At 43.2% G+C, this 25,427-nt stretch overlaps 1 protein-coding gene across 1 annotated transcript in view; it reads left to right on the top strand.

The window, feature by feature from the left end:
- LRBA (LPS responsive beige-like anchor protein) overlaps positions 1–25,427 on the top strand; it is a 640,201-nt gene that overhangs the window by 125,924 nt on the left and 488,850 nt on the right. Inside the window, exons 30-32 of the mRNA XM_040418535.1 lie at positions 7,061–7,191; positions 18,664–18,742; positions 21,319–21,452. Coding sequence (XP_040274469.1) covers positions 7,061–7,191; positions 18,664–18,742; positions 21,319–21,452 — 344 coding nt within the window. The remainder of the gene's footprint in view (positions 1–7,060; positions 7,192–18,663; positions 18,743–21,318; positions 21,453–25,427) is intronic.

The following is a 25,427-nucleotide window of genomic DNA, read 5'->3' as shown; positions in this document are numbered from 1 at the left end:
CACTTTAAATGAATAAAATAGTTATACTAAATGTTTCTCACTAAGAGTGGGTTCACATCACGTTTTTGCCATCTGTTTAATGTATCCAAAAAACATATATATGTATGCCTCCGACTGATGCCATAAAGTGGCATCTGTTCACTGTAGAGTTCCAGTGAAAAAAAAAAAAGTATTCATTAACGTACAAGTCCCCCCCCCAGACTCTGCAGGATAGAAAAACGGTGTGCTCCGTTTTTGTATCCCCCCCACCCCCCACCCAAACTGTATGTCAGTCTGCTCTGTCCCTCCTGCTTTATTTCATGATGCTTGCAGATCAGGCTTTATATTCCCTCATCAGGAGTAGTGTAAATATGAAGTTTTTGTTCTGCTAGACTCTGCTCTTTTAAGTGCACTAGAGGTGTAGCCTCACTGTGAAGAGCTCTCTGCATTGTGATGCTTCACAGCCCATTCTGCCTTGTACTGGTCTCCTGGTTGGATGCTACAGCTGTTACCTAGAGCAGCGGAGAGGGGCTGTGAAGCAGCTTAATGCAGAGAGCACTTCACAATGAAGCTCTCCCCTGGGCAGTGATTTAGCCAGGACAACATCTGCATGGAGTTTATATGTTTTCCCCATGTTTGCGTGGGTTTCCTCTGGGTACTCCAGTTTCCTCCCACACTCCAAAGACATAAGGATTTGGAACTGATTGTGAGCCCCATTGGGAACACTAATGTCTGTAAAGCGCAGCAGAATATAGTAGCGCTATATAGGTGAGTAAAAAAAATAATCTGTTGCAATAAAGCTTCATATTCACACCGCTCCTAATGAGAAACTCCACAAAAGGTATGTTTGTTCAGCTCTCCCGAGCCCCTCCCTGCTGCTGTCAGCATGGTCAAAAGTGCTAACAGAGTCCCCTTTTTCTCTTTAAAGAGAACCAAGCATAGTGCCAGATAGACTTAGCTCACCAACTGTGCCATTCTTATGGCGATTCGGGACTCCCTTGCAGATAAAAATGGCTTTTTTTTTTTTTTAAATATGCAAATGAAGCCTTTAGTGCAGCGAGGGCGGTGGTGTTGCTCTCATTGCACAGAAGCTCCACTCTATTCACTACTCAGCCCCTCTCTAATATTGATTGACAAGGCAGGCGAGATTACATACCTACTGCCTGGCCCTGCACAATGGGAGCAACGGTGCTGTCCTCATTGCCCTAAAGGCATCATTTGCATATAAAAAAAAACGACTTTATCTTTAAGAGGATCTCATATTGCTATAAGAATGGTACAGTTCAGATTACCTGATTCATTCTGGCACTTGCATAGAAATGTAGCTGACGGCAGACTCCCATTAAATCTTCTTGGTAGTTTTACTGTACTTAACTTTAACCCTACTTTGAATATCTCTGCTCACTTTATGATGTGCATTGGCCTTTCAGTCAGTTTGTAGGCCTTTTGTCGGCCATGTTTGTATTTGTGAAAGTAACTGCAAGTCGGTGTTCAGTAATAACTAGCATCTCCAGCAGCGTAGTGTTTTTTGAAGGAATAAAGCCCGAGTAGAAAAATTGAATGTTAAAAAGCTACTGTTTCTTGTCACCGATTTATCTTTCTTTAGAAGGCGCTCTGTTTCTTATTTAATGTTGGGTGCAGTGGCCGCATAGGCCTCAGCCACTTTACATTCTACATACAAAGACACCTTGTCTGAAAGATCTTCTCATGCATCCTTTTACCAGTGGGGTTTCCCTGGGAATTTCAAAGCATCCCTCTGATCCTGCATTTATCTCAGGAATGCTTTGTCAGAAATCAAAACTCTCCTCATATCTTAAGGATTATCATCTAGCCATAGCTGGAAAGTATACAGTAACAGCTAGACAAGTTTAGTTTCCCTGCAGTACTGCCAGGAGAGGGGCTGCTGCGTGCAAGGTGTGCAGAGAAGTTCCCATGCTAGTGATGGCGCTGCTATCCTCTTCGCATCCATCCTGTCGATTAGTGGGTGCCAGAAATGTATACAGATAAAGGTCAGGCTCTGGTTTCTTGTCTCGCGCTCTCTGCGGAAGAAAGACTTGCTGAAACATCTTGTATTTATTTATTTCTATGGCACTAAAATAATTTGCATTAAAATAAAGGGGTTGTCCAGCCTAGGAGCTGACAAAATCCATTAGTGGTAACCATGACCAGTTAAAAAAATATTAAAAAAAAAAGGTCACCAGTCCGCTGTCCTTGCTGGACCAGAGGTGGCTTGGTTCTGTGACTGCTGCGGCCATTCACTGGCCTTTGCAGTCACATGTCCCAAAATGGCATGTCACTGCCTGTTCTAGCATATATGACATCTGAGGCCAGTGAATGTCATTCATGCGACCACACTGGACCAGAAGCAGCTGGGAACTGCAATTGGCCACAGGTTACCGTTATGGAGCTGTCTGCTCTTAGTCAGACATCCCCTAGTGGTAAGTACTTGCATTCCCCATGTAATGACCATTCTTTTCATGTAACTCTCTGTTCTTCTGTTCATTGCTCAGTTATTTCTACTAGGACTTTATTATGATGAATCTGTCACCATTGGATCATTATCTCCAGTAATACATGAGTAGTACTGCAGATAAGTAGTGCAGATCACTATTCCTACTGCCCCCATTTCCCCGCCGTCTACTCTCAAAGCTGCAATGAAATGCGCAGTCCTGACCATGTATTTCACTGCAGCTCTGACACCGGGGGAGCAGTGCTGTTAGGAAAATAATAAATAGTAATGTGGACTCCATATCTGCAGTTCTACTCATATTACTGTAGATAATGGTCCAAAATCAGGGTGACAGATTCCATTTAATGCGGTGTGTCCCTGCTCAGTCTTAAAATGGCAGCACTGATTGGATAATGTCAGGCTGTGCAGCAACACCGCGCCAACTGGTGACACCCAGTTGCCGATTCATTAAACTTCTGGTAGCAATAACCAAGGAATGGAATAACATATAATGATGAGAATAGATGCTCCAGAATTGTTATTTCATGGAAAATGTAATTAGTTAATAAAACCGTCATGTCAGGATAGGTGACAGGTTCTCACGGACGTACCGAGACCTACGGACGTTCCCGCGACAGCTGGCAGGAGATCTGGGAGAATGGCAACACGTGGTTTGATCTGACATGTTTTCCTTTTGGATCAAATAACGTCTGTGTTTCTGGTGCTTGGCATACCTTCTTTTCCCAGATGTGGTTATTGTGGTCATTTAACCTTCTCTATTTATTGTTTCTCCCACTATGCTGTGCGGTTTATAGCTTCTGTTGGACTTGTGGTTAGCGTGTGTTTTGGTTCTCGGCTGAGTTCCTGATGCCACCAAAGCTTCATTGAAGAGAACTGTGTTCTTTCCCTTTTGTATTTTATTTGTTTATGTGTGTTGCCTTTCCCTGTTTGTCATTAGGCCTGAGGGAGACTCCTGTTCGTCCTTCCTTTTTAGAGTAACAGGTAGACTCAGTCCTGAAATTAGTTCCAGGGTCCTATAGGGTGAGATAGGGTACTAGGTATCCGGTGTATGAACTTGCCTACCTTTGGGACCTGTTCATACTGGTAGTCTGTCAGGACTAGAGTTAGGGTTTTCTCTAGGAGGTGTCCATCTTCCTTTCCTAGTTTCCAGGCCTTATTCCAGTATCCCCTTTCCCTCCTATGCTCGGTGTGGTGTTTTCCTCTCACACACGTGACACAGGTCCACTGTAAATAACAAAAAAACAACAACTTGACACCAAACCTTAGGTAAGTCTATAAACATTAATATCCTATAATAATCATGTCCATAAAATATGAGGAGACTGTCGGCATACAGTGGGTTGTCTTTGTATAGACTGTTAAAGAATAACTAAACTTTTCTAAAATCTTCTTTTGAAATGTTCTAAATGGCCTAAACGTTTTGTAATGTACTTTATTAATCAGTAATACTGTTTTCCTAATCAAATCGGCATCCAAAGTCCTGGGTGCCATCACATCTCAAAATGATTATCCTACTACAGCGCCGACGTCGTCGCTGTACCGGTGTACAGATTTTATTGGGGGATGCACAGTACTGGTATATCATTTTTTTTGGGCTATTTAGAACACTTTAAAAGAAGGTTTTAGAAAAGATAATCCTTAAACAAGGGGAAAAACGAAAGCCTCTTACACATGAGCATACAGTATATTTTCAGCCTTACAAATACAGAGCTAATAGGCAATACATGCAGCATGCGCTCCTTGGTATACTGACCGCACCCTTCATAGGCAGTGGCGCTGTATTCCTTATTAGTATCTGCAGCAGGCTGACAAACGCAGACTTACATTCCAAGATGATGTAGATTATCCTCCCACTTGTATATAATATTTGCTAAACATATATAACGCTGCGTTCTGAGGTCATCATGCCGAGAGGTTTTGTTCCCGTGGATGGCAGGCCTCATGTCAGGAGGACTGATTATGGTCATCTGTCATGTCTTTGATCCTAACCTGATTGATAAAAGGGCATATTTATTTCTAATGAGATTTTAACTGTTTCCATGATTCACATTAAACTATCATATTAAGAGGAATCAGCGTTTGATCCCACGTAAAGCATGTATTGTATCTACAGCCAGGTCATCAGTTTGCAGCGCTGTGCTTCCTGTAGACGGAGCCCTTTTTCCATAGGAAATGCAAAGTAGAGGAAGGTAAAAGGTTTTCCATTCACTGTGCATCCAGAGATTTTTATTTATAAAGCTAATAGTTTATCAGATGGCTATAATCTGTATATTACTTAAGTAGTATTACCTTAGATATCACATTTAGTCTCATTCTCTAATATCCGACATGTAGTCTAGTAATTAGAGGACTATTCCATACATGGACCTTTATGGCATATCCCCAGAATCGGACACCTACATATTTCACCTCTGACTGCCATAGAAGGGAATGGAGATATCCGTGCACGTGTGGCCACTTCTCTGCCAGGATGCAGCAGCCAGAGACCAGGCAGACCTGGGAACTAGTACCTCGGAACCGAGGCAGAGTTCAGTTTCCACTTTAAAAATCAATTACTGAAGTTATTTAACAAAGTTACCAGCGACTTCGTGCATACTCATTGGAGCCCATGCATTATAATACTGTATGGAGACGAATGTTTCAAATGAAACGACTTTGGATGAAGCATCCGAAGCTCGCTTCACTCAACACTAGTAGTGATCGCAATGTGAAGCGGCATAGCGACACCATTCATTCATTCATTCATTCATCCATCCATCCATAGTTCTAAATTCATAGAAGTGTATAGTCATGTCTCTCTCTATACTGTGGAGAAGGAAATTATGGGGGCGTCATATACAGTAGGCCTATTTTCTATGCAGGCAAGGAAAGGGGTAACAATTGCAGTGCTTTCTGGGTGATGCAGGTGTTTGAGCCACTGCCCACCCATAGAATCGTCATGTTGACCTTGTTGATCTCTCGTGTTGATCCCTTAGTAAATACCCACCAGGTTTGGTTTGCCATGGGCTCATCCGTGAACTGTGAACATACTCTAAAAAGCATAAGTTGGCTCCTTGGCTATATGCAGGTTTAAAATCCATCTAAAGAGGCAAATTAAGGCTACTTTCACACCTGCGTTCAGGTGTCCGCTCGTGAGCTCCGTTTGAAGGGGCTCACAAGCGGCCCTGAACGCAGCCGTCCAGCCCTGATGCATTCTCAGTGGAGGCGGATCCACTGAGAATGCATCCGCCTGCCAGCGCTCAGCCTCCGCTCCGCTCAGTGAGCGGACACCTGAACGTTGCTTGCAGCGTTCGGGTGTCCAACTGGCCCGGCGGAGGCAAGCGGATCCGTCCAGACTTTCAATGTAAGTCAATGGGGACGGGTCCGTTTGAAGATGACACTATATGGCTCAATCTTCAAATGGATCCGCCCCCATTGACTTTCAATGTAAAGTCTGAACGGATCCGCTCAGGCTACTTTCACACATAGAAATTTTTCTAAGTTATAATGCAGACGGATCCGTTCTGAACGGATGCAAACGTCTGCATTATAGGAGCGGATCCGTCTGATGAAACATCAGACGGACCCGCTCTGAACGCTAGTGTGAAAGTAGCCTTAGAATAGTGTCAGGTAATGTATAGTCTTGAGTTTAAGCACATATTGTGGAGCCAAGATGCAGTCAGGCCGGGTCTGGTGATCTGTGCTCATTTAACAGGCAATAATTATCTGCCCCACAAAGCCTTCTTACAGTTCAGCATAATTGGGACTAATAACACACTGACCTTATGCCTGAGAATATTTATGGTGGCTGGTCTTTTCACCCTTGTCCTGTCAGAAGTGATGTAAGCCCCTCTTTGAAATCCTTGCCGTCCTCACATTGGGCACTTAAGAGACACATTGCTTTTAAATATGACAGCGGAGGGATAAGTGTAGCTTAATTTTGAATTTTGTAGTCTGGTGGAACTCGGCTGGTGACATTGTATAGAAAGAGCTCTCTGATTTATGAGATGAAGTTCTTAATGGTCGCGAAGGTTTCTGCGCAATAATTGGCTATTGCTGTATTCACTTGTCATGGTACAATGACTTGTGTATTAAGGAAATGGAGTTGGTTAGACGGAAGGAAGCCTTGCATGTCATCAAGTATCAAGGTGTCTCAGAGGACAACGTTCTAATCAGCTTTGCTGGCCTTGAGAACAGATTTGATTTGCGATGTCTACCCATACCGATGTAGTTAGCGCCTAAGCAAAAAAATAATGAAAAATGTGTTCAAAGGAAGCAGCGGATGTCAAATTTGCTTCTCCATAATAATCTGTAGAAGTCTTTATCTATGTAAGAAAGTGCCAGCAAATTTATGCACGTCTAGATAATATGGTGGCATAATTAGACTGTACAAGGGAAACCTACCGCAATACCAGCTACGTCTTTATTCTGGTCTTCTAATTCACACTCTATAGAATCCATATCTAATGATTAACTGTTCTCTGTCCGTCCTATGTAGAAAAAAAAATATCTGTGGAAGACGCTCTGTAATGTGTGGTTTTTTTTAATTTATTTATTTTTTAAAAATTTTATATAGCCAATTTTCAAACGGTAATAGCCACTTCATTCTGTGTTGATGCTTTTTTTTTGCAGGAGTGTTGTAATAGCCCAGAAGAAGTCTGCTGCCCCCACGCCGTCATCTCTCGGTGCCGTGCCGCACGCCGTTAGTGTCGTGTCATCAATGGAAGCTTCCCAAACGGCAGAAACTGACAGAGACTCTTCAGGTATGTAAATACCAGTGAGAAGTTTCTGCTCGTTCACAGCATGGCCTTACGTTCTGTAAAGGGAGACAAGCAGGGAAAGGACGTGGTACCATTCTGGGACAGAATAGCTTTTACTGGAGTTGTATAGACTTTATTAGCTTAGAATGAATACCGCTAATAACATAAAAAGGCAGACTAAATGAAAGCGTGTTCTTTTTCTGCTGCCATGAGTCTTGGTTTAGTTTTATCTGCATACATGTATTTTTGGTGCATGAAAAGTCCTCTAATGTTTAGAAAACCCCTAAAAACACAAGTTTTGATGAAATTACGCTTGGTCAGTTTACTACCGCCGAGACTAGAAGCGAAGTTCAACTCCTGGCTATGCTAACATCTCATGGCTGTGGGAGTAATGTCCTGTCCAGTCATGGCCAGGGGCTTTCGTTTGGCTTTTTTTTAATTAATTTTTTTACAGCAGATCTGATACTATGCTATGCCGCCCTGTGTAACAGCATAGTATAGGGACAGAGCCGCTTTTCTCTCACCATTTGGCTATTGCAAGCTATCAAGGTGTACGTCAGACTTGCAGTTGCCTGCTTTATACATGATGGCGGCACCCTCCTGCTTTACATAACAGTGATGGACAGGATGCTGTATGGTTGCCTGTATAAATGCAGTGTGTCGCTCGCTGCGGTCATGGATGGGAGGTGTCCGCTGTATGCTATGATCTTCTCTTTTAGGCTGATAGAAGAGTGGACCTTACCTCATACTATGGAGCTTTCACATAGGGAAGCGTATTATAGTGACAAATTCTCTTTAATAATATCTCCAATCTTAGGCTAGTTTCACATCTGCTGCTAAGAACTCTGGCAGGTTGTTTTGTTCTCCGGATCCTGCATTGCCGGATACCCCTGCCGGACCCCATTGACTATAATGGGGTGTGGCAAAGGTCCGGCCGCTACTCGCCAAATATGCTGAGAATCGGCCGGACAAAAGACTCTGCATGCTAGAAGACATATGTCAAGTACTCGCTGTAAGTCTTCATGTTTTTCAGGACCGAATTCAGCTTTCAGTCTCCCCTTTTGTGTCTGTCTAATGGCTTACAATGAACACACGTCTAGTCCAGGCCTCTCTTCTAAGGGTCCTTTTCCCTGGACAGATTTCATATTTTTATTATTTTTTGCATTTCATGAGCTATTTTAATACACCATTTTCGGATGCAAAAAGCTCATTGCTAACTCTTTCTTGGGAATGGGGGAGGGGGAGAATAAAAAAATAAATGAAAAACGGCCATACTGCCATTTTCTTTTTCGTTGTAAATTTTATGACTGACTTTAATCTCTAGGTCTGGATTACTACCTTTGCACAATAAAAACGTAGAAAACAAATGAAAATGTTTTTGCATCGCCACATCCCAAGACCTCCTTAACTTTTTTTATTTTTATTTCTTTGGGGCATTGTGAGGGCTTGATTTTATTTTCTTTTTCATTTGTTTTCTTTAATAAGCATTTGTCAATGGAAAAGTGTGCAATTGTACTTTGACATGCAATCCTCCAATCACTTATGTAGTGCAATGTATTATGAAGAATACTGACAAGCAACCTATAGGCACAGCCTGATAGGAATTCAGAAGGGCAGGCCTGGAGGCCTTTTTTTGGACCCCCAGCTGCTGTGGACAGACATCAGCAACCCACAATCTCCTCTGCGGCAGTGCTGATGGGTGACAGAGGGATCCCTTTCCCTCTGAAACCACTTAGATGCCATGGTCAAAGGTAAATGCAGTATCAAAGAGTGTAAATGACCAAATCTGCCGATCCAGGCTGTTGGAGTAGGAGCTCAGCTGTAATAAAACAGCTGAGCTCCTGTTCTTTCCTGCACAGGAGTTTTGTGCAATGCTTAGACTCTGCCACCACACCCTTATTGACCACTGTAAAAAGACATATTGGAGTTTAAGACTTTGGAGACTGACTGACTCGGAGAATGTGATGTCTTAAAGCATGGGATTTGTGTCTGTCTCTTTCCATTTAATTTATTAAACCACTTCCCGACTGCCCATTGACTATAAATGCCCTGGGCGGTCGGCTTTCTCTGGACGTTTCTGAACGTACTTTCAGAGATGGCAGCTGCCGAGCAGGGGGCCCCACTGTCAGTGACAGCAGGGCACTCCAGGGACCGTTCCTGGGTTTCCCTGCCTTCTAGATCGCTGTATTCACAGCGCTCAATGAGCGCTGTGTTTACAGCTGAGGAAGCGATCTGCCGCTTCCTGTCCCGGCTCGGTGGTCATGTGATCGCCGTGGGAGTGCAGGAGCTGTCTGGTCTTCTATAGACCACGATCAGCCCTGCACTGAGGCTGTACAGCGCAGTATTCTGCTGTACAGCCTCTCTGGGGGCTGTATTTCCACTGACTATGTCAGCCCCAGTTATAGGAGAAATCAATAGTTAAAAAATTAAAATGAAGTTAAATGTCCCCCAGAAGTCTTGTATGACCTTACACCTCTTAAAAATTCCTTGGGTGGTGTCGTTTACAAAATGTGGACAGTTTTTTGGGGTTTTCACTGCGGGGATACCTTGGGGTCTCTTCAAATGCAACATGGTGCCCAAAGACCATTCCAGCAAAATCTGCCCTCCAAAAAACATATGGCGCTCCTTGTTTTCTGTGCCCTGTCGGTTGCCCATACGGCGTTATATGACCACATATGGGGTGTTTCTGTAAACTGCAGAATAGGGGTAATAAATATTGAGGTTTGTTTTGTTGTTAACCCTTTTAATGTGTTCCAGGAAAAGGATTAAAATGGAAAATCTGCAAAAAAAGTGAAATTTTGAAATTTCACCTCTATTTTAGCTTTAATTCCTGTGGAATACCTAAAGGGTTAACAATATTTCCAAAACCAGTTTTGAATAGTTTGAGGGGTGTCGTTTCTGAAATGGGGTCACTTATGGGTTGGTTCTATTATGTAAGCTCCAGACAGTGACTTCAGAACTGAACTGTTCCTTAAAGTTGACTTGGGAAATTTTCCAAAAAATGTCACAAATTTATTCTAAACTTCCTAACGTCCTAAAAGAATAAAATTACATTACCAAAGCGATACCAACATAAAGTAGACATATGGGGAATGTTGATTAATATTTTATGAGGCATCACTATCTGTCTTAAAAGCAGAGAGATTCAAATTTAGAAAGCAGTGAATTTTTTCACATTTTCGGTAACTTGTGGATTTTTTATTTTTTTTTAAATAAATAAAGGTAAAACATATTGACTCAAATTTACCATGAACATGAAGTACAATGTGTCTTGAGAAAACAGTCTTTGAATGGCTTGGATAAGCAAAAGCGTTCCAAAGTTATTACCACATAAAGTGACACATGTCAGATTTGCAAAATTAGGCCTGGTCAGGAAGGGGGTGTAAATGGCCCGGTCTGGAAGTGGTTAAAGGGAACCTATAACTAGGGTTGCATTGGGTATCGAATCGATACCCAATCGCTACTTTTGTACCCGGATCGACTCGATACCGGGATTTGCAATTTTACTGATGCTAGGCTGCGCTACTGCACAACCTGGTATCAGAGAACATGGCCCGCGCTGCTCTCAGCGAGCGCCATGTTCTCCTCAGCAGCACAGTGGAGAAGTCTCTCCCTCCCCACTGTGCTGCTGATGATCCCCACCGATCAGATGCTGATGACCAATCCTTAATCCAGAGGATAGGTCATCAGTATTAAAATCTTGGAGAACCCTTTTAAGTGTCTCCGTGTAGAAACTGGTGTAGGGAATCTTCAAGGCAAAGCAATACACATGACATGAAATGAATAAAATACATTTACACGTTGTGAACACTACCTGCAGGCTTTAGTATAGCTGACAGCTGAACACAATATAGAAAATATGCTAAATGGTCTCTACAAAGCCCTTGCCGTATGTCTAGTAAATCTGCAATAGTAATTTGCCCTGATGGGCTACAGAAGGAGGGGAGTGTGCATATTCTTACTGGTCAAATTGAAATCTCCAGACACACTGTGGCAAATAATTGACATAATTGTAGCCTAAATATAACGTAGCGGTGAGATCATTGCAAAATGAAAGAAAATGAATCCAAATGAGACATTTAAGAAAACAAGAAAGTTATTTATTATTGCCAGCTCCACATTCAACATTTAGACTAGTCATATACAAGCAATAATATAATTATGTGAAATGGTAACAATAACAATCATCTATTAGATAAAACACATAGCTAATAGTCCAAGGAAAACACTCGGTGATGCATGCAGAAACGCACATACGGCTCTGATGTCCATTCTCATTTCTTCATCTGCAGTACACTTATGGCACCATTTTTCTCCATGTTGGATGCTCCGGAGAACATGATTATGTTAATTTTTGTAGTTGTCACTGGCTTGTAAAAGTTAAAAAAAATGTTACTTATAATTGTTAAGGTGATTCTGACATATACAGTTTGGCCCATGAAAATGTAGCCTGCCTTCAGCGATAGTATAAAAAAACAAAAAATAACATAAAGCACTTCTTTTTAGAAATAAATGGTAAAAAAATACAAAGTATAAGAGAAGTGTACTAAAGGGAGTGAGGTAAGTAAACTTAATGCAGCCTTTCTACAGGGCGGCCCATGAAAAGTAGCCCGCCTCCAACGATAGTATGACAAGATGAACAAGCAAGTGGATTATTATTTTTATTTTTTTAACATGTACGGCGCTGGCCAGGTCTTGAAAGATGGTGCCCGCTCCTGAGCGCTGTGGGCGTCATAGCCGCAGGTGGCCGCCTGCTTCTAACAGCAGACACCCGCGGCTCATGTCCGCAACCAGCAGGAATGACGTTAGCGGACATTCAACCCCTCAGATGCTGTGGTCACTCCTGACCACGGCATCTGAGCGTGTGAAACACAGAAAGCGCGCGCTTCCGGTGATGCTCCTGCTCCCCCGTGGGACGATTGGAGGAGTCGGAGCGTGTGTGCAGCAGCCCCTGTCTTTGTGAATGACAGGAGGCTGCTGCATAGTATTTCCTATGGAGCCCTTACCTGTAATAGTGCTCTATAGGAAAGTAGTGAAATCATCATAGATTTCAATGCAAGTGCATTGGAGTCTATGATAATAGCAGTCTAATGATTGCATGTTATAGTTCCCTATGGGAACTATAGAAAAGTGTAAAAATAATAAAATAAAATAAAACATAAATTCAAATCGCCCCCTTTTTCCCAAAATAAAAATCAAAGAACTAAAAAAAATACCCATCATGGGTGTCGCGATGTACAAAAACGCCCATAGTATAAAAATATATTCCCCATACGGCAAACAGCAAAACGGGGAAAAAAAGCATCCAAATGTCCGATTCATTTTCTACAAAAAAATGAAATAAAAAGTGATCAAAAAGTCATACACACCCCAGAATGGCGATCAATGAAAAGTTGAGATTGGCCAGCAAAAAATGAGCCTGTACACAATTGCATAAATGCACATGAATACAGCTCCGTACACATAATTACAAAAGTTATAGGGGTCAAAATATGGCGACAAAAAAATAACTTTTTTCCCCCCCCACTTTTTTTTTTAAATCACTATCAGAACGCAAGAAAAACTATACATATAAGGTATCACCGGATTCGTACTGACCTGTAGAAAAAAAAGTTAAAATGTAATGGAATTGCTCTTCTTTTTTTTTTTTTTTTTTTTTTTGCAATTTCACCCTATTTTGATATTTTTTTTTTTTTCCGCTACCCACTACATCATCTGCAATATTAAATGGTGGCGTTGGAAAGTACAACTTGTCCTGCAAAAAACAAGCCCTCATATGGCTATGTGTACAGACAAATAAAAAAAGTTATGGCTCTGGGAAGGCAGGGAGCGCAAAACGAAAATGCAAAAAAACCACAGTCTCAAAAGATGCTGAAAGTGTTCCCCGTCCAGGTCTATGCATCTTTGGGCACCTCAGGTTATGTTGGCTGATACTGCTTGCAGCTCTTCAACAGTGATGCTGCAGAAGAAAAAAAATGTCCTGCTTTTTCCAACAAGATGGGGCAACATGCCACACCTCACGGAACTCACAGGTACGGGTTCATGAACGGTTTACAGAGGAGCGACCTGTGAGCAAGGGCTGACGGCCACCAAGTTCCTCAGACTTGTCCTCATGTGGTTTTTATCTGTGGGGAAATTTAAAACAGAAAGTGCGGTCTAACAATCCACATCCCCTGGATGAACGCAAGGAGAACATCACAAACACTATCCGCAGCATCACCAACATAATCCGACGTGCCCAAAGATGTGAACGGGGAACACTTTCAGCATCTTTTGTGACTTGTGGGCAATTAAAAAAAACATCTACTTGCTCGTTCATCTTGTCATACTATTGCTGGTGGCAGGCTACTTTTTCGTAGGCCGCCCTGTAGAAAGGTGGCGTTATGCTTGAGAACGCTACAGATAGAACACTGATTTACCTGACATCTGTTTCATCTAACTCCACCATAAACTGGCATGCTTTACTGAAAGTGTAGGTTTTTTCAGTGGTTAGAAGTGAAAAATTATCTTTTGTCCCTCAGCTTTAAGACTGCTTCACATAGGTCAAAGATCTGGGCAATTATTGGGAACCAGTGTTCCTAGGAATGCTCATTCTCGATAATTGCCTTCTCTCATTCATCAGGTGATCACATCTTTCCTGTGACACATTAAAGGGGTTCTCCGGGAATTATTTGAAATGGCCACAAGCAATCTGTCCTACTATGTGAGCAGGGCTGGTTACCTCCGCTTGCAGAGCTGTTTAGGGGTGTGAGGAGATGCGGCCTCACTATACTGCTCTACAATGGATGTAATGATGTGATCCTGCCTATGATATGCCAACGAGTGTTTCATTTGTTCATCGGGTGATCGGCTGCACCCTTTACACGAGTAGATAATAATCTGCCTCTTTAAATCTACCTTTAGGCTTTCTTTGTGTGTTTATTATTATTATATATTATTCATACTGAATAATGGCTAGAAAAAATGCATTTAATTGGTAGAGAATGGAATTCACACTGAAATGTTAAATATATAGGATCTCTGGCTGGAGTGAGATTAGCAGATTTCAATCACATCAGAGAACATACAAATACTTAAGTTCTTTTTATGAGGCATCAGAAGAGACAAAAAGGTCTTGAATGATACTTTATTTCATAAGACATTGCTTGTCTCAAGCCTTGGGGACTGTGAATGTTCAGGAGGCTGTGTGGAGAAGGGTGCTAGGCTGATGATCTATTTGCATCTTCTTTTATGTTCTTCTGAGTGTCTGTAAAACTGTCAGTTTGAAGGAGCCAGTTTATCAGTGAAGGGATGAGCGAGATAAGCTGGTTTGGTTCCAGATGTTTGGATGGCTACTGTACTTATTGCTTACATGTGTAGTGTTAGATTTATCATGTTGTATTAACACGTGCCACAGTGAAAATCAGATTTTTATCCATCTTGGAATGGAATGCTGATGTAGGTATGTGAAAGTTCCTGGAACTCTGTGACACATAGTTGTAAGTTTATACAGAGAGCATATGGCATAACTTTTACTGCATATACACCAGTTATGCCATGATTAATGGCATAACAATACATGACAATCTCTTTCTGACAAAGCTAGAACCTGCCCTGTACCTCAGGTGGATCCAGTGATCTCCGAATCATTGCTCCAGTTGCTCTGCTTGTTTCTCTTCAGGCTGGAGCTTAGGGGATGTGTCCTTTCTCAAGGGGCATGTCCTTTTTGCTGCAGCTCTTTCACTACCTCAGCTCAGGTGGTGTCCTTTCTTCTACAGCGCTCTCCTTGTAACTGTAGATAGGGCTGGTGGCAGTTGAAGAATGGGACTGAGCATGTGCGACCATAGTCATTCAGCTCAGTAGGTGGACATGCACGACATTACTATTGAGATTAAACATCAGGGGATGCCATCGTAATGAAGTAAAGAGAATATTAACTTTGTTTTTTAAAGGGAACCTGTCACCTCTACTATGCTACCCTCACTGAGCGTTTCTAAATGTTCATTGTGTTACCCTAAACATATAAATTACACTTTTATATTCATTTGCAGACGAATTCAATAAGTATTATGCATTTCTGTACTTCCCACCTTTTATGAAAATTAACATAAGAGTCATATCTTACTTGTGTGACCAGAGAAGAGTCATATCTTACTTGTGTGACCAGAGAAGAGTCATATCTTACTTGTGTGACCAGAGAAGAGTCATATCTTACTTGTGTGACCAGAGAAGAGTCATATCTTACTTGTGTGACCAGAGAAGAGTCATATCTTACTTGTGTGACCAGAGAAGAGTCATATCTTACTTGTGTGACCAGAGAAGAGTCATATCTTACTTGTGTGACCAGAGAAGAGTCATATCTTACTTGTGTGACCAGAGAAGAGTCATATCTTACTTGTGTGACCAGAGAAGAGTCCTATCTTACTTGTGTGACCAGAGAAGAGTCATATCTTCAAGCTCTGACTCATCTCAGGTTAATTTGCATATGTATCAAATCGTTATTTTCTTATACAATAAAAGCACACAGAGCTATGGGGACTGGGTATTGCTGATATGCTAGCGGCCATCTAGCAACCCATGTCCTCAGCTCTATACCCAAAATCCAGGTGACAGGTTCCCTTTAATGTTGAATTATATTAAGATACTATGTAATTGTGTCAGTACCTCTTTAACATCAGGGGTTTACGCAACAGGCCCTGTTCACATTACATTTTGAGCCTGCGTTTGGGATGTAGATATTTACACGGGCAGTATTTTATTTTTTATATATATATTTTTTATTATTTTACAGTGGGAGTCTATTAGTAATTTGTCTCACTGCATAAAGTGAGATGCTATATAGTTTTCTGCCAGTATACTCTGGAAGCTTTTTCCCAGGGTTCACAGCAAATGGAGACTCAGGGCCTAATCTGTCGCAACGATTCTGAACTATTATATGCAGTAATAAGTGTGTCCAGAACTCCCGGTTTTATTTTCTTACTGTCGGCAATCAAAGCTGCTCTGAAATACATGGTCACGACTGCTTTGCTAACATAATGGAGAGGACTACTGACAATGGATTTCAGTGCAGTTTTGAGTGCTGATAGTGGAGGAATGGAGGGCAGTAGAAACATAAAAAATTGTCACCTGGACGCCTAATCTCCAGTACTGCTCATGTATTACTGCAGATAATAGTCCGAGATCATGCTGACTAATTTCCTTTAAAGCGGTTGGTAAGAACTGGCTGACTATTTAATGTGCATAAGATAAAACAAATGGATGTGGGACTATTTTGGGGGGAGAATCGGGCATGTTGGATTTCAACATGCCCATACTTTGTTCTCAAGGGAAATAACCAGTTTGGTAACATTTGGCTGACGGGCATTACATGTGTCTGGCCATGTTTAGGGCTCAGGTGCACAGCCATATGAATTTTGTGATCCGCAAAATACGTATACCTTCTGTGTTGCATCCGCATCTTTTGCAGACTCATTGATTTCAGTGGTTTTGTGGGCAAGAATAGGACATGTTCTGTCTTTTGCGGAAAGCACACGGATGCACAGGGAGCCTGTCACCATGAAAATACAATGTAAGCTACAAGCAGTGTTATAGAGCAGGTGGAGCTGAGGAGATTGATATATACCGTAGTTTTATGGGAAATAATTCACTAGAACACGTAACTTAATCACTTTAATTCCTCTTCATGCTGGGCTTTGAAGAGGTAGTCCTATCAGTGACTGCGGGCTATCTCTGAATGCACATAGAGACCAGGCTATCAATCACTGATAGGACTTCCTCCATAATTTCAAAGACCGAAATGAGCAGAGATCTAAATGACATGTTTCGCTGAATCTTTTTTCACTAAACTATATATCAATCTGCTCAGCACCTCCTGCTCTATAACATGTTACCTGCACCTTAAACACAATGCTCAACATGACGGGTGTAGCGTGGGGCTACACCTTAGAGCATTATCTAAGTTCTTTCGGTCATCACCCTTTAACCCCTATACAGAAATCGGGACACCACTACAGGGGAACCACTAGGCCATTATCACTTGTGGAAGTCTCTGTTAAGTGGCTGCTGACAAACAACAGCGTGGAACTCTGATGGTTCAGGCAAAACCTCATTTGGGAGCAGGCATTCTTTTAATCCAACAAACAGTCCGAGGTCAGAGCAAGCAGCTCAGGTCCCATATGAGGAATAGGCAGAGGTTAGGAAAGGCTCAAAGGGGAAGGTGCCTTAAATATCCCAGGGTGGCTTGCCATAGGTTGTATGGATTGCATGCCTGCCCTAACTGCCGATGAAGAGCAGGCCAACATGGACTGGATTGAGTAGTGACCCCGACGGTCATGGACTGCCATAGCACAAGAGTAAGGAGCCAGAAACAGGAGGACAGCGGTGATCACAAAAGCCAGCATCACATCAGTATTGTTCCCCTCCCATATTTGTCTACATAAAATGTTGTATAATTTTGTAAATTCATTCATTTCTTTCATTTTTTTTTTTTTTGCTCCTGCTGAATTACATCCAGTATTATATCCTAGAGCTGCATTCACATATCTGCAAGCTTCAGAGCTCGTATCTCCCAGGAATCCTTTCTGTCTTGATGTCTGTGCAGAATTATCTGACCATTTGAATTCTGGGAAGTGTAGTCTTTATACTAGGCACTGTTCAATAATCTGATATAGGAGAAGTAAAGGTGGCCATGGACACTTCATGGCCATTTTATATAGGACTATTGTTCAGGCAGTTATGAGGAACAAACCAAACCATTCCTGATAAATTGCCTGATCATCGGGCAGGTGAAACTGTATTTAAATGCCACAATCGCCTCCCCTATACCGGGACAAGCCATGGCTGCTGCAGTCATGCCCAGACATATCCATTGTTGCTGGGCAGCAGATCCCTGTAAAAGGACCTTTAGATAAATTTGTAGCTAATCCTCCCAACTAGAGGAAATTATCTGGCATGTAGATTGTGAGGCACAGGCCTATTCAGAAAGGGTTTCCTGACTCCCCATAAACATGCATACTCTAATTAGGTAAGATTTTATTTCAGTGGGGTGAAAGGGTTAAGCTTCTAGGTAAGGCTACTTTCATACTAGCGGCGTTAGAATCCGGCAGGCAGTTCCATTGCCGGAACTGCCTGCCGGATCCGGAAATCCGTATGCAAACGGATATTTATATTATTATTATTTTTTTTTTGCATTTTCCCTTTTTAATTTTTTTTTTTTTTTGTCATTGTTTTACTGGGTGGGAATCCAACCTTGGGGGCCACCACCTGGTTTAGCTCTGCATCTCCTTCCGTGTTTTTATCCTGCACAGTGCACCAGCCACTGACCTGTATTGTGGCCCCATTAAAGGGAAATATTAGAAGGGAACGCAATGCTAAACCAGTTTCCTAAACGGTGAGGGTTCCAGAGGTTTTCTTCTCTCTAAAGCCATGGGGTACATTTGCTTCACAGAAGTATACCTGAAACAAAATGATTACTTGAACGTCTTCTTCCTTCTATAGGCAGCGGATCATCCAATGCAAAGCTACCATCTGTCCAGGCTGTTGATTCTGTACCAGAAGATTCTGCTTCCCACATGAGGTAAGCTTATTGATTTCCCTGTAGATACTGGTTAATCTGTGGTGGTTGGTTTACTGCTTGTCAAAACTGTTAAAGGGAGTCTGTCACCAACTTTTCAGGTTTTACACTGCTTTATATTGTGTTCTTGCACATGCACAAAACACACAATAATAATGGTACCTTTCTTGTTTTCGTCCAATTCTGTAAAGCTGCAAAAACAAGGTTATAATATGCCAATGAGGGCTCACACGTGGCCAGGGGCGGCGTTCTTGATGTAAGTGCCCAGGCCTCTAGGCGTTTTGCATGCCTAACTTTTCCCCAGTATATCGTCTGGTCAGCCCTTTCTTGTTACACCATCATAATTATTATAATAATCTTTATTTATATAGCGCCAACATATTCCGAAGCGCTTTACAGTTCTGGGGTTCATGTACAGACAGTCATAAATAAGTTGATAATTGGAACAATAAGGGCCCTGCTCGCAAGAGCTTACAATCTATGAGGAGATAGGGGTGACACAAAAGGTGAAAGCGCTTGTTTTGTATAATGGTCCAGCCATCTTGGGAGAGAAGGGGAGCAGATATAAATCTGCATGAGCCGGTCAGCAGCCAATATATGAAGTGCTTCTGGGTGTGGTGGAGGATCAGGTTCAGAAAATGATAAATGGGCTATGTGGAGAGGAGTTGATCAGGGGATGTGGAAAACTGTGTGTGTTATTTAGCCTGATTTCTTGGAGTAGGGCATTTCAGACCGGTCAATCCAATTTCCGAGTTCCCGCACGTGCACAGTTTGCCTCCAGGCATGCGCACTCCGATCGATCATCATTGAGGGCATCGGCTTCGTTTGCAGCAGTGCGCATGCGCTGGCTTCTGGTAAAGATGGAGGAGGCGGAGCGGGGAGAAACAGCAGTGAGCAGCGGCAATGTGGTTAATGGAGTGCGTATGCCAGGGCCCCGCGGCATACTGTGCACGCGAGGGCTCTCGGGAATTGGAAATGATGATGTAACATGAAAGGGCTGGCCAGACAATATTGGAGAGGAGTTAGGGCCTGCAAAACGCCTAGAAGCCTGGGCACTTACAGCAAGAACGCTATCCCTGGGCACTTGCGAACCCTCATTGGCATACCATTTATAACCTCGTTTTTGCAGCTTTACAGAATTGGACCAAAGAGTGTGGGAGGGCTACTTTAACCTTCCATAAGTCGGGCTCAGTTGCACCTAAAGATTTGAGCCTGATCTTTTTTTGATAGTTTAAGCTTTTAAACAAGACCAAGATCACAGTGCTAAGTGAGATACATGGAGAGATAGGAGATTGAAAGCTGCAGGTATATACAGCTTTCACCAGGATTCAGTTCCAAGGCTTGTAACTTGCAATGTATCAGGGCTAGTGCATTGGTCTTGTTTAACCCCTTAAGGACCCTCGCCGTGCGTGTACGGCGCTGGTGGACGTGACTTAAAGACCAGCGCTGTACATGTACGGTGGGCTGATTGGGCGGGCGCAACTCCTGCACCTGCCCTATCAGCAGCACGGACTCGACAGTCACGGACAGCCAGGCCCCTGCTGCATACGCCAGCATCAGTGAAGACACCGATGCCGGCGTATTATCCCTTGTATGCCGCGGTCAAAGCTGACTGACAGATGCTCATGTCCATCGGGTCCCCGCACTGCAGTGGTGGGGACCCAATGGCAGAGAAGGCAAGCCTGATGCCTTCCATAGGCATCGGGGCTTGGCTTCTACGGAAGCCTGAGAGATCCAGCTCTTAGGCTGTAAACTACAAAATCAGGGTAATAAATATTGAGTTTTGTTTGGCTGTTAACCCTTGCTTTGTTAGCTGATTTTTTTTTTTATTAAAATGGAAAATCTGCCAAAAAGTGAAATTCGGAAATTTCATCTACATTTTCCTTTAATTCTTGTGGAACACCTAAAGGGTTAACAAAGTTTGTAAAATCAGTTTTGAATACCATGAGGGGTGTAGTTTCTAAAAAGCCCCACAAAGTGACTTCAGACCTGAACTGGTCCTTAAAAATTGGGTTTTGGAAATTTTCGTAAAAATTTTAAGATTTGCTTCTAAACTTCTAAGTCTTCTAACATCCCAAAAAAGAAAATGTCATTTAAAAAAATGATCCAAACATGAAGTAGACTTATGGGAAATGTAAAGTAATAACTATTTTAGGAGGTATCGCTATCTGTTTTAAAAGCAGAGAATCTTAAATTCTGAAAAATGCTAATTTTTCCAAATTTTGGGTAAATTTGGTATTTTTTTTCTGTAGCCACACAGCCCCCAAACAGAGTTCGTTCGAAACAATATTGTCCTTTCCTGTCTGCACTAACATTGTTCGGGATGATCAGCGGGCTGTTAAACCACTGGCCTGATGCATTAGTATATGTACATATGTTATTAGACATGTAAGGTTTCACACCAGACTACAGCTGATTAGTAGAGGTCCCAGCAAGGGGACACTTTGTGATCATCTTATTGCCAAGGGACACTTCTAAGAAGTAGGGATTATTAAAAGCATGGGACACCTTCTAAGCATGGTGTGTATGCAAATGTTTCTTCTGTCTTTTTTTTAAATAAATGTTTTTCTTACTATTAGTATTACAGAGAGGTTGGAACATGCACTGGAAAAGGCCGCTCCACTCCTGAGGGAGATATTTGTGGACTTCGCCCCATTTCTTTCTCGTACCCTTTTAGGAAGTCATGGCCAAGAGTTACTTATTGAGGGGACGAGTAAGTATAATGCTGCTGTTAATGGAATGGCTCAATTCGATAATATTTATTGCTTTTTCTATGCTATTAGTTGCATGCTTTTATGCATGTAAATATTTGCAGGACCTCAGTGTGTGAGTGCTTGTATGTTGAAATGTGACTCTTGTATTTGCAGATATGAGGCCTTTATAGTGTGTTTTTAAATGCACAATGGTTTGCTTCATTTGTACATTTGTATCTTGAGGATTGAACGTTGGTATAATGGTTCCCTGTAGAGTGCAAAGCTAGTGTGAATACAGCGTTACCAAACGGCACGGCCCTGCCCACAGTGCACATGAAAATTATTTCGCAGAGAAGAGATTTCTCAAGATTAGCTTTTTTAAAATAAGAGTGTGTACGTTGCGGGGCACCCTACCCTACATGGAGGTATGCTTAGTCGCAAACTTATTTTTGACTGCTGTAAATTAGTATTACAGGATTGACTTACATTTTGACGCCCCCCCCCCCCCCCCCCTTCAGACCTGTAAACGGAAGCATACTTGCCTGCTCCTCGCTGCAAGGATCCACCTCCATAGGCTCACTGCTATCTTTACTGCTCTTCGGTCCCTGCATGTAATCTTTGGCCATGGACAGGGAGGAGTCCCCAAGAGTGGCAGATTCGAAATGGTTCAATCCTGGAATACCCCTTTAAAACCAAAATGAATGTATTACTGTTAGTTTATTTAGGGATGAGGGATTATCTCATCTCATCTCATCCCTGGTTACTATGGCGAGATGAGACACAGTCCCAACTTCCAGCTGGATGCGAGAAAGCAGAGTGTGCGCCACTCACTGTTTCAGTAGCTGCTATTGCGGTGCGTGAAACCACCTGAAACCATGTAGCACAGCAAGATATCATGTTTCCAAGTTAGGGAAACAATATAGCTTGCTGCGCTATATTTTTTCCATAGCTCCCATGCACCTCTGACAGAACAGCCTACCGGATTGCTTTAACGCCTTACTTTGCTACAGAATTTTGTGCCAAAATTTTTGTGCAAGTTGACGCCACTTAGGCCACACCCATTTCATCCCTTCCTCCCAAGTAAGTGAGTTAGGTGCACGGTAGGACTGCAGCTATCAATTATTTTAGTAATCAAGTATTCTATCGATTAATGGAGTACTCTTAATAAGAAATTCATTAAAATAACATTTTCCTTTATAAAAACTCATCAGCCCCCCCATTCCTTCATCATCCCCCGTAGCATGAGTCTTCAGCGCCATCAGCTCCCCCCCCCAGTGCCATCAGCTCCCCCCCCAGTGCCATCAGCTTCCCCCCCCCCCAGTGCCATCAGCTTTCTCCCCCCCCCCCCATTGCCATCAGCTTTCTCCCCCCCCCCCCCAGTGCCATCAGCTTTCTCCCCCCCCCCCCCAGTGCCATCAGCTTTCTCCCCCCCCCAGTGCCATCAGCTTTCTCCCCCCCCCCCCCCAGTGCCATCAGCTTCCCCCCCCCCCAGTGCCATCAGCTTTCTCCCCCCCCCCCCCCAGTGCCATCAGCTTTCTCCCCCCCCCCAGTGCCATCAGCTTCCCCCCCCCCCCCAGTGCCATCAGCTTTCTCCCCCCCCCCCCCCCAGTGCCATCAGCTCCCCCCCCCCCCAGTGCCATCAGCTTTCTCCCCCCCCAGTGCCATCAGCTTTCTCCCCCCCCAGTGCCATCAGCTTTCTCCCCCCCCAGTGCCATCAGCTTTCTCCCCCCCCCCCCCAGTGCCATCAGCTTTCTCCCCCCCCCCCCAGTGCCATCAGCTTTCTCCCCCCCCCCCCCCAGTGCCATCGGCCCCTCCATAACGCCGTGTCCCCCACTCCCCCAGCACCATCGGCCCCTCCATGCCATTGCCATCTGTATGTCCCCCAGCACCTTCAAATCATGGGTGCCCCACAACCCCGCCCACCTTTCCACCGCCAGCAGATTCGGGCCGCTGCTAATGAGAATACTTAACTTTCCTGGCGTGTGCGGCTATCTGACATGGAGTCCGCAGGAGAAGGACCACGTCTTCTTCTTCCCAGCGTCCACTGGGATGGACCTGACACGCACAGTGTCAGGCAGCGCTCTGACTATGTGTGCACGCAAGGCCCTGGTCAGTGCAGTGCGGTGCCCACGGGAGGCCAAGGAGCGGTGAGTGATAGCTGGCTTCACTTCACTCACGCTCCGTGGTCACATGATTAAGGGTCCATTCACATGTCCGCAGTGTTTTTCTGACCCGCAAAACACCGGGCCGGCACCCCAATAGAAATGCCTAATCTTGTCCGCAGCGGCACTTGTCCTTCTCATGTTGTATTATTTTTTTTGTGAAGCCGCGGACCAGAAGTGCGGATGCGGACAGCACACTGTGTGAAAATGAATGGGTCCGCACCTGTTCAGCAAAATTGCGGAATGTATCCGGACCCAAAGTGCAGACATGTGAATGGACCCTAAAACGAATCCTCGATGCAGGGAAATTGCATCGAGGATTTTTTTTGTATCGATTACATTGAGTAATCCTTGCAGCCCTAGTGCAGGGTTCTTTTCTTTTTGTTCCATTTGATTCATTAAAATGTCTAACACTATATGCACCAAATTTTAGCACATTTTACTCCCAGGTTAGGCTCGATTACATTACAGCTTCCTGTTGGGTGAATCATTTATGTAGTGTATATAAATTAGACTTCAGTTAGAATTTCAATATTCTGGCCATGTCTGTGCAAGGGTCCTCCCAGATCTAGTCCAACCATCTCACCTCGAGTATAAACAAGAAAAAATATCATATAGGTAACTACTTAAGTTCCTGCTTAGGTTTACCATGAGGCCAAGGGTCAAAGTAGTAATAAGAGCGGTTGGGATGTCTGCTGCCACTAAGCAAAATGGAAACTTGATTGATGGCTAGAGGGCTGAAGTAAAGGGAAGGTGGTGGAGAAAGCAAAGGTCAATGAACCATTTCCCTCCTCTGCATATATAATGAACATGTGGATATTAAGAATTCTCTCAACATATGTTTTACACTTCTTCAGGCGATGTGAAAAGGAACCATAACATGTCCGTGGATCATTTTTTATGTATGAATATTTTAGGTTATCCTCCTGTCTTTATGTATTGTTTGCTAGTCCGCACACTGGGTCGTTTCTACTTTTGTGCCGCTGTTAATGTTGACTTGCTTATTGTATGAGTGAAACACGCAAAATGACCTATGTCCTATATATAACGGTTGTTTTCAGCCCTTGTTTGTAATGTAACCCCTGGTCTGAAAATAATATAATCACTTCATTTTTGATCATTTAGGCGCGCAGACATTTCGACCTGCTTTCTAATGCTGCTCCGTGGTCTGAACTTTGTAATGTCTTTGCACTTTTCTTTTAGATTGTTAAAGGTTTTTTTTCCCGTCCTTTTTATGTTGATGGGTTATCTTCAGGATAGGTCATCAATATCCTTTTGGTTGGCGTCCAACACCACACACCTCTAGTAGCTCGGTGGCAGAACTACAGCGCCGTCCATTGTGTGTATTGAATAGAACTGGTTACTACAGCACTGCTCCCATTGAAATATTTGGGAGCAGTGCTGCAATAACCAGCTCCATCCACAGCACACTGGATGGAGCTTTGTACTTCCAGCTCTGACTTCCAACACCAGATCTACTGCAGAACAGCTGACTGATGGGGTGTGAGACCACCATTAATCAGATTCTGATAGCTTATCATAAGGGTCGGCCATAAATATTATAGGACCGGAAAACACTGGTTGCAAGAAATCCAACATGGCTAGATTTCTTGGAACTGTCGCTGTGATCCTATTAATTTCTATGGGATCACCGCTACTCAACTATCCTGGCCGTGACAGCTGTTGGGCAAGCAGTGATGCCATGTAGCCCTATCCTTAAGGGATCTTCTGTGCACAGTGCTGGTCATGTACCTGCAGTAGCTAAAGCATTTGCTGCCAGCTATGAACTTCACTATAAATACACAAGCTTGGTTGACCATGCATGGGGACTAA

The sequence above is a fragment of the Bufo bufo genome, chromosome 2 (assembly GCF_905171765.1).
Source record: "Bufo bufo chromosome 2, aBufBuf1.1, whole genome shotgun sequence".
Classification (NCBI taxonomy): domain Eukaryota; kingdom Metazoa; phylum Chordata; class Amphibia; order Anura; family Bufonidae; genus Bufo; species Bufo bufo.
Note: the sequence above shows the minus strand (reverse complement) of the source record. Positions and strands in the feature narration are given on the sequence as shown.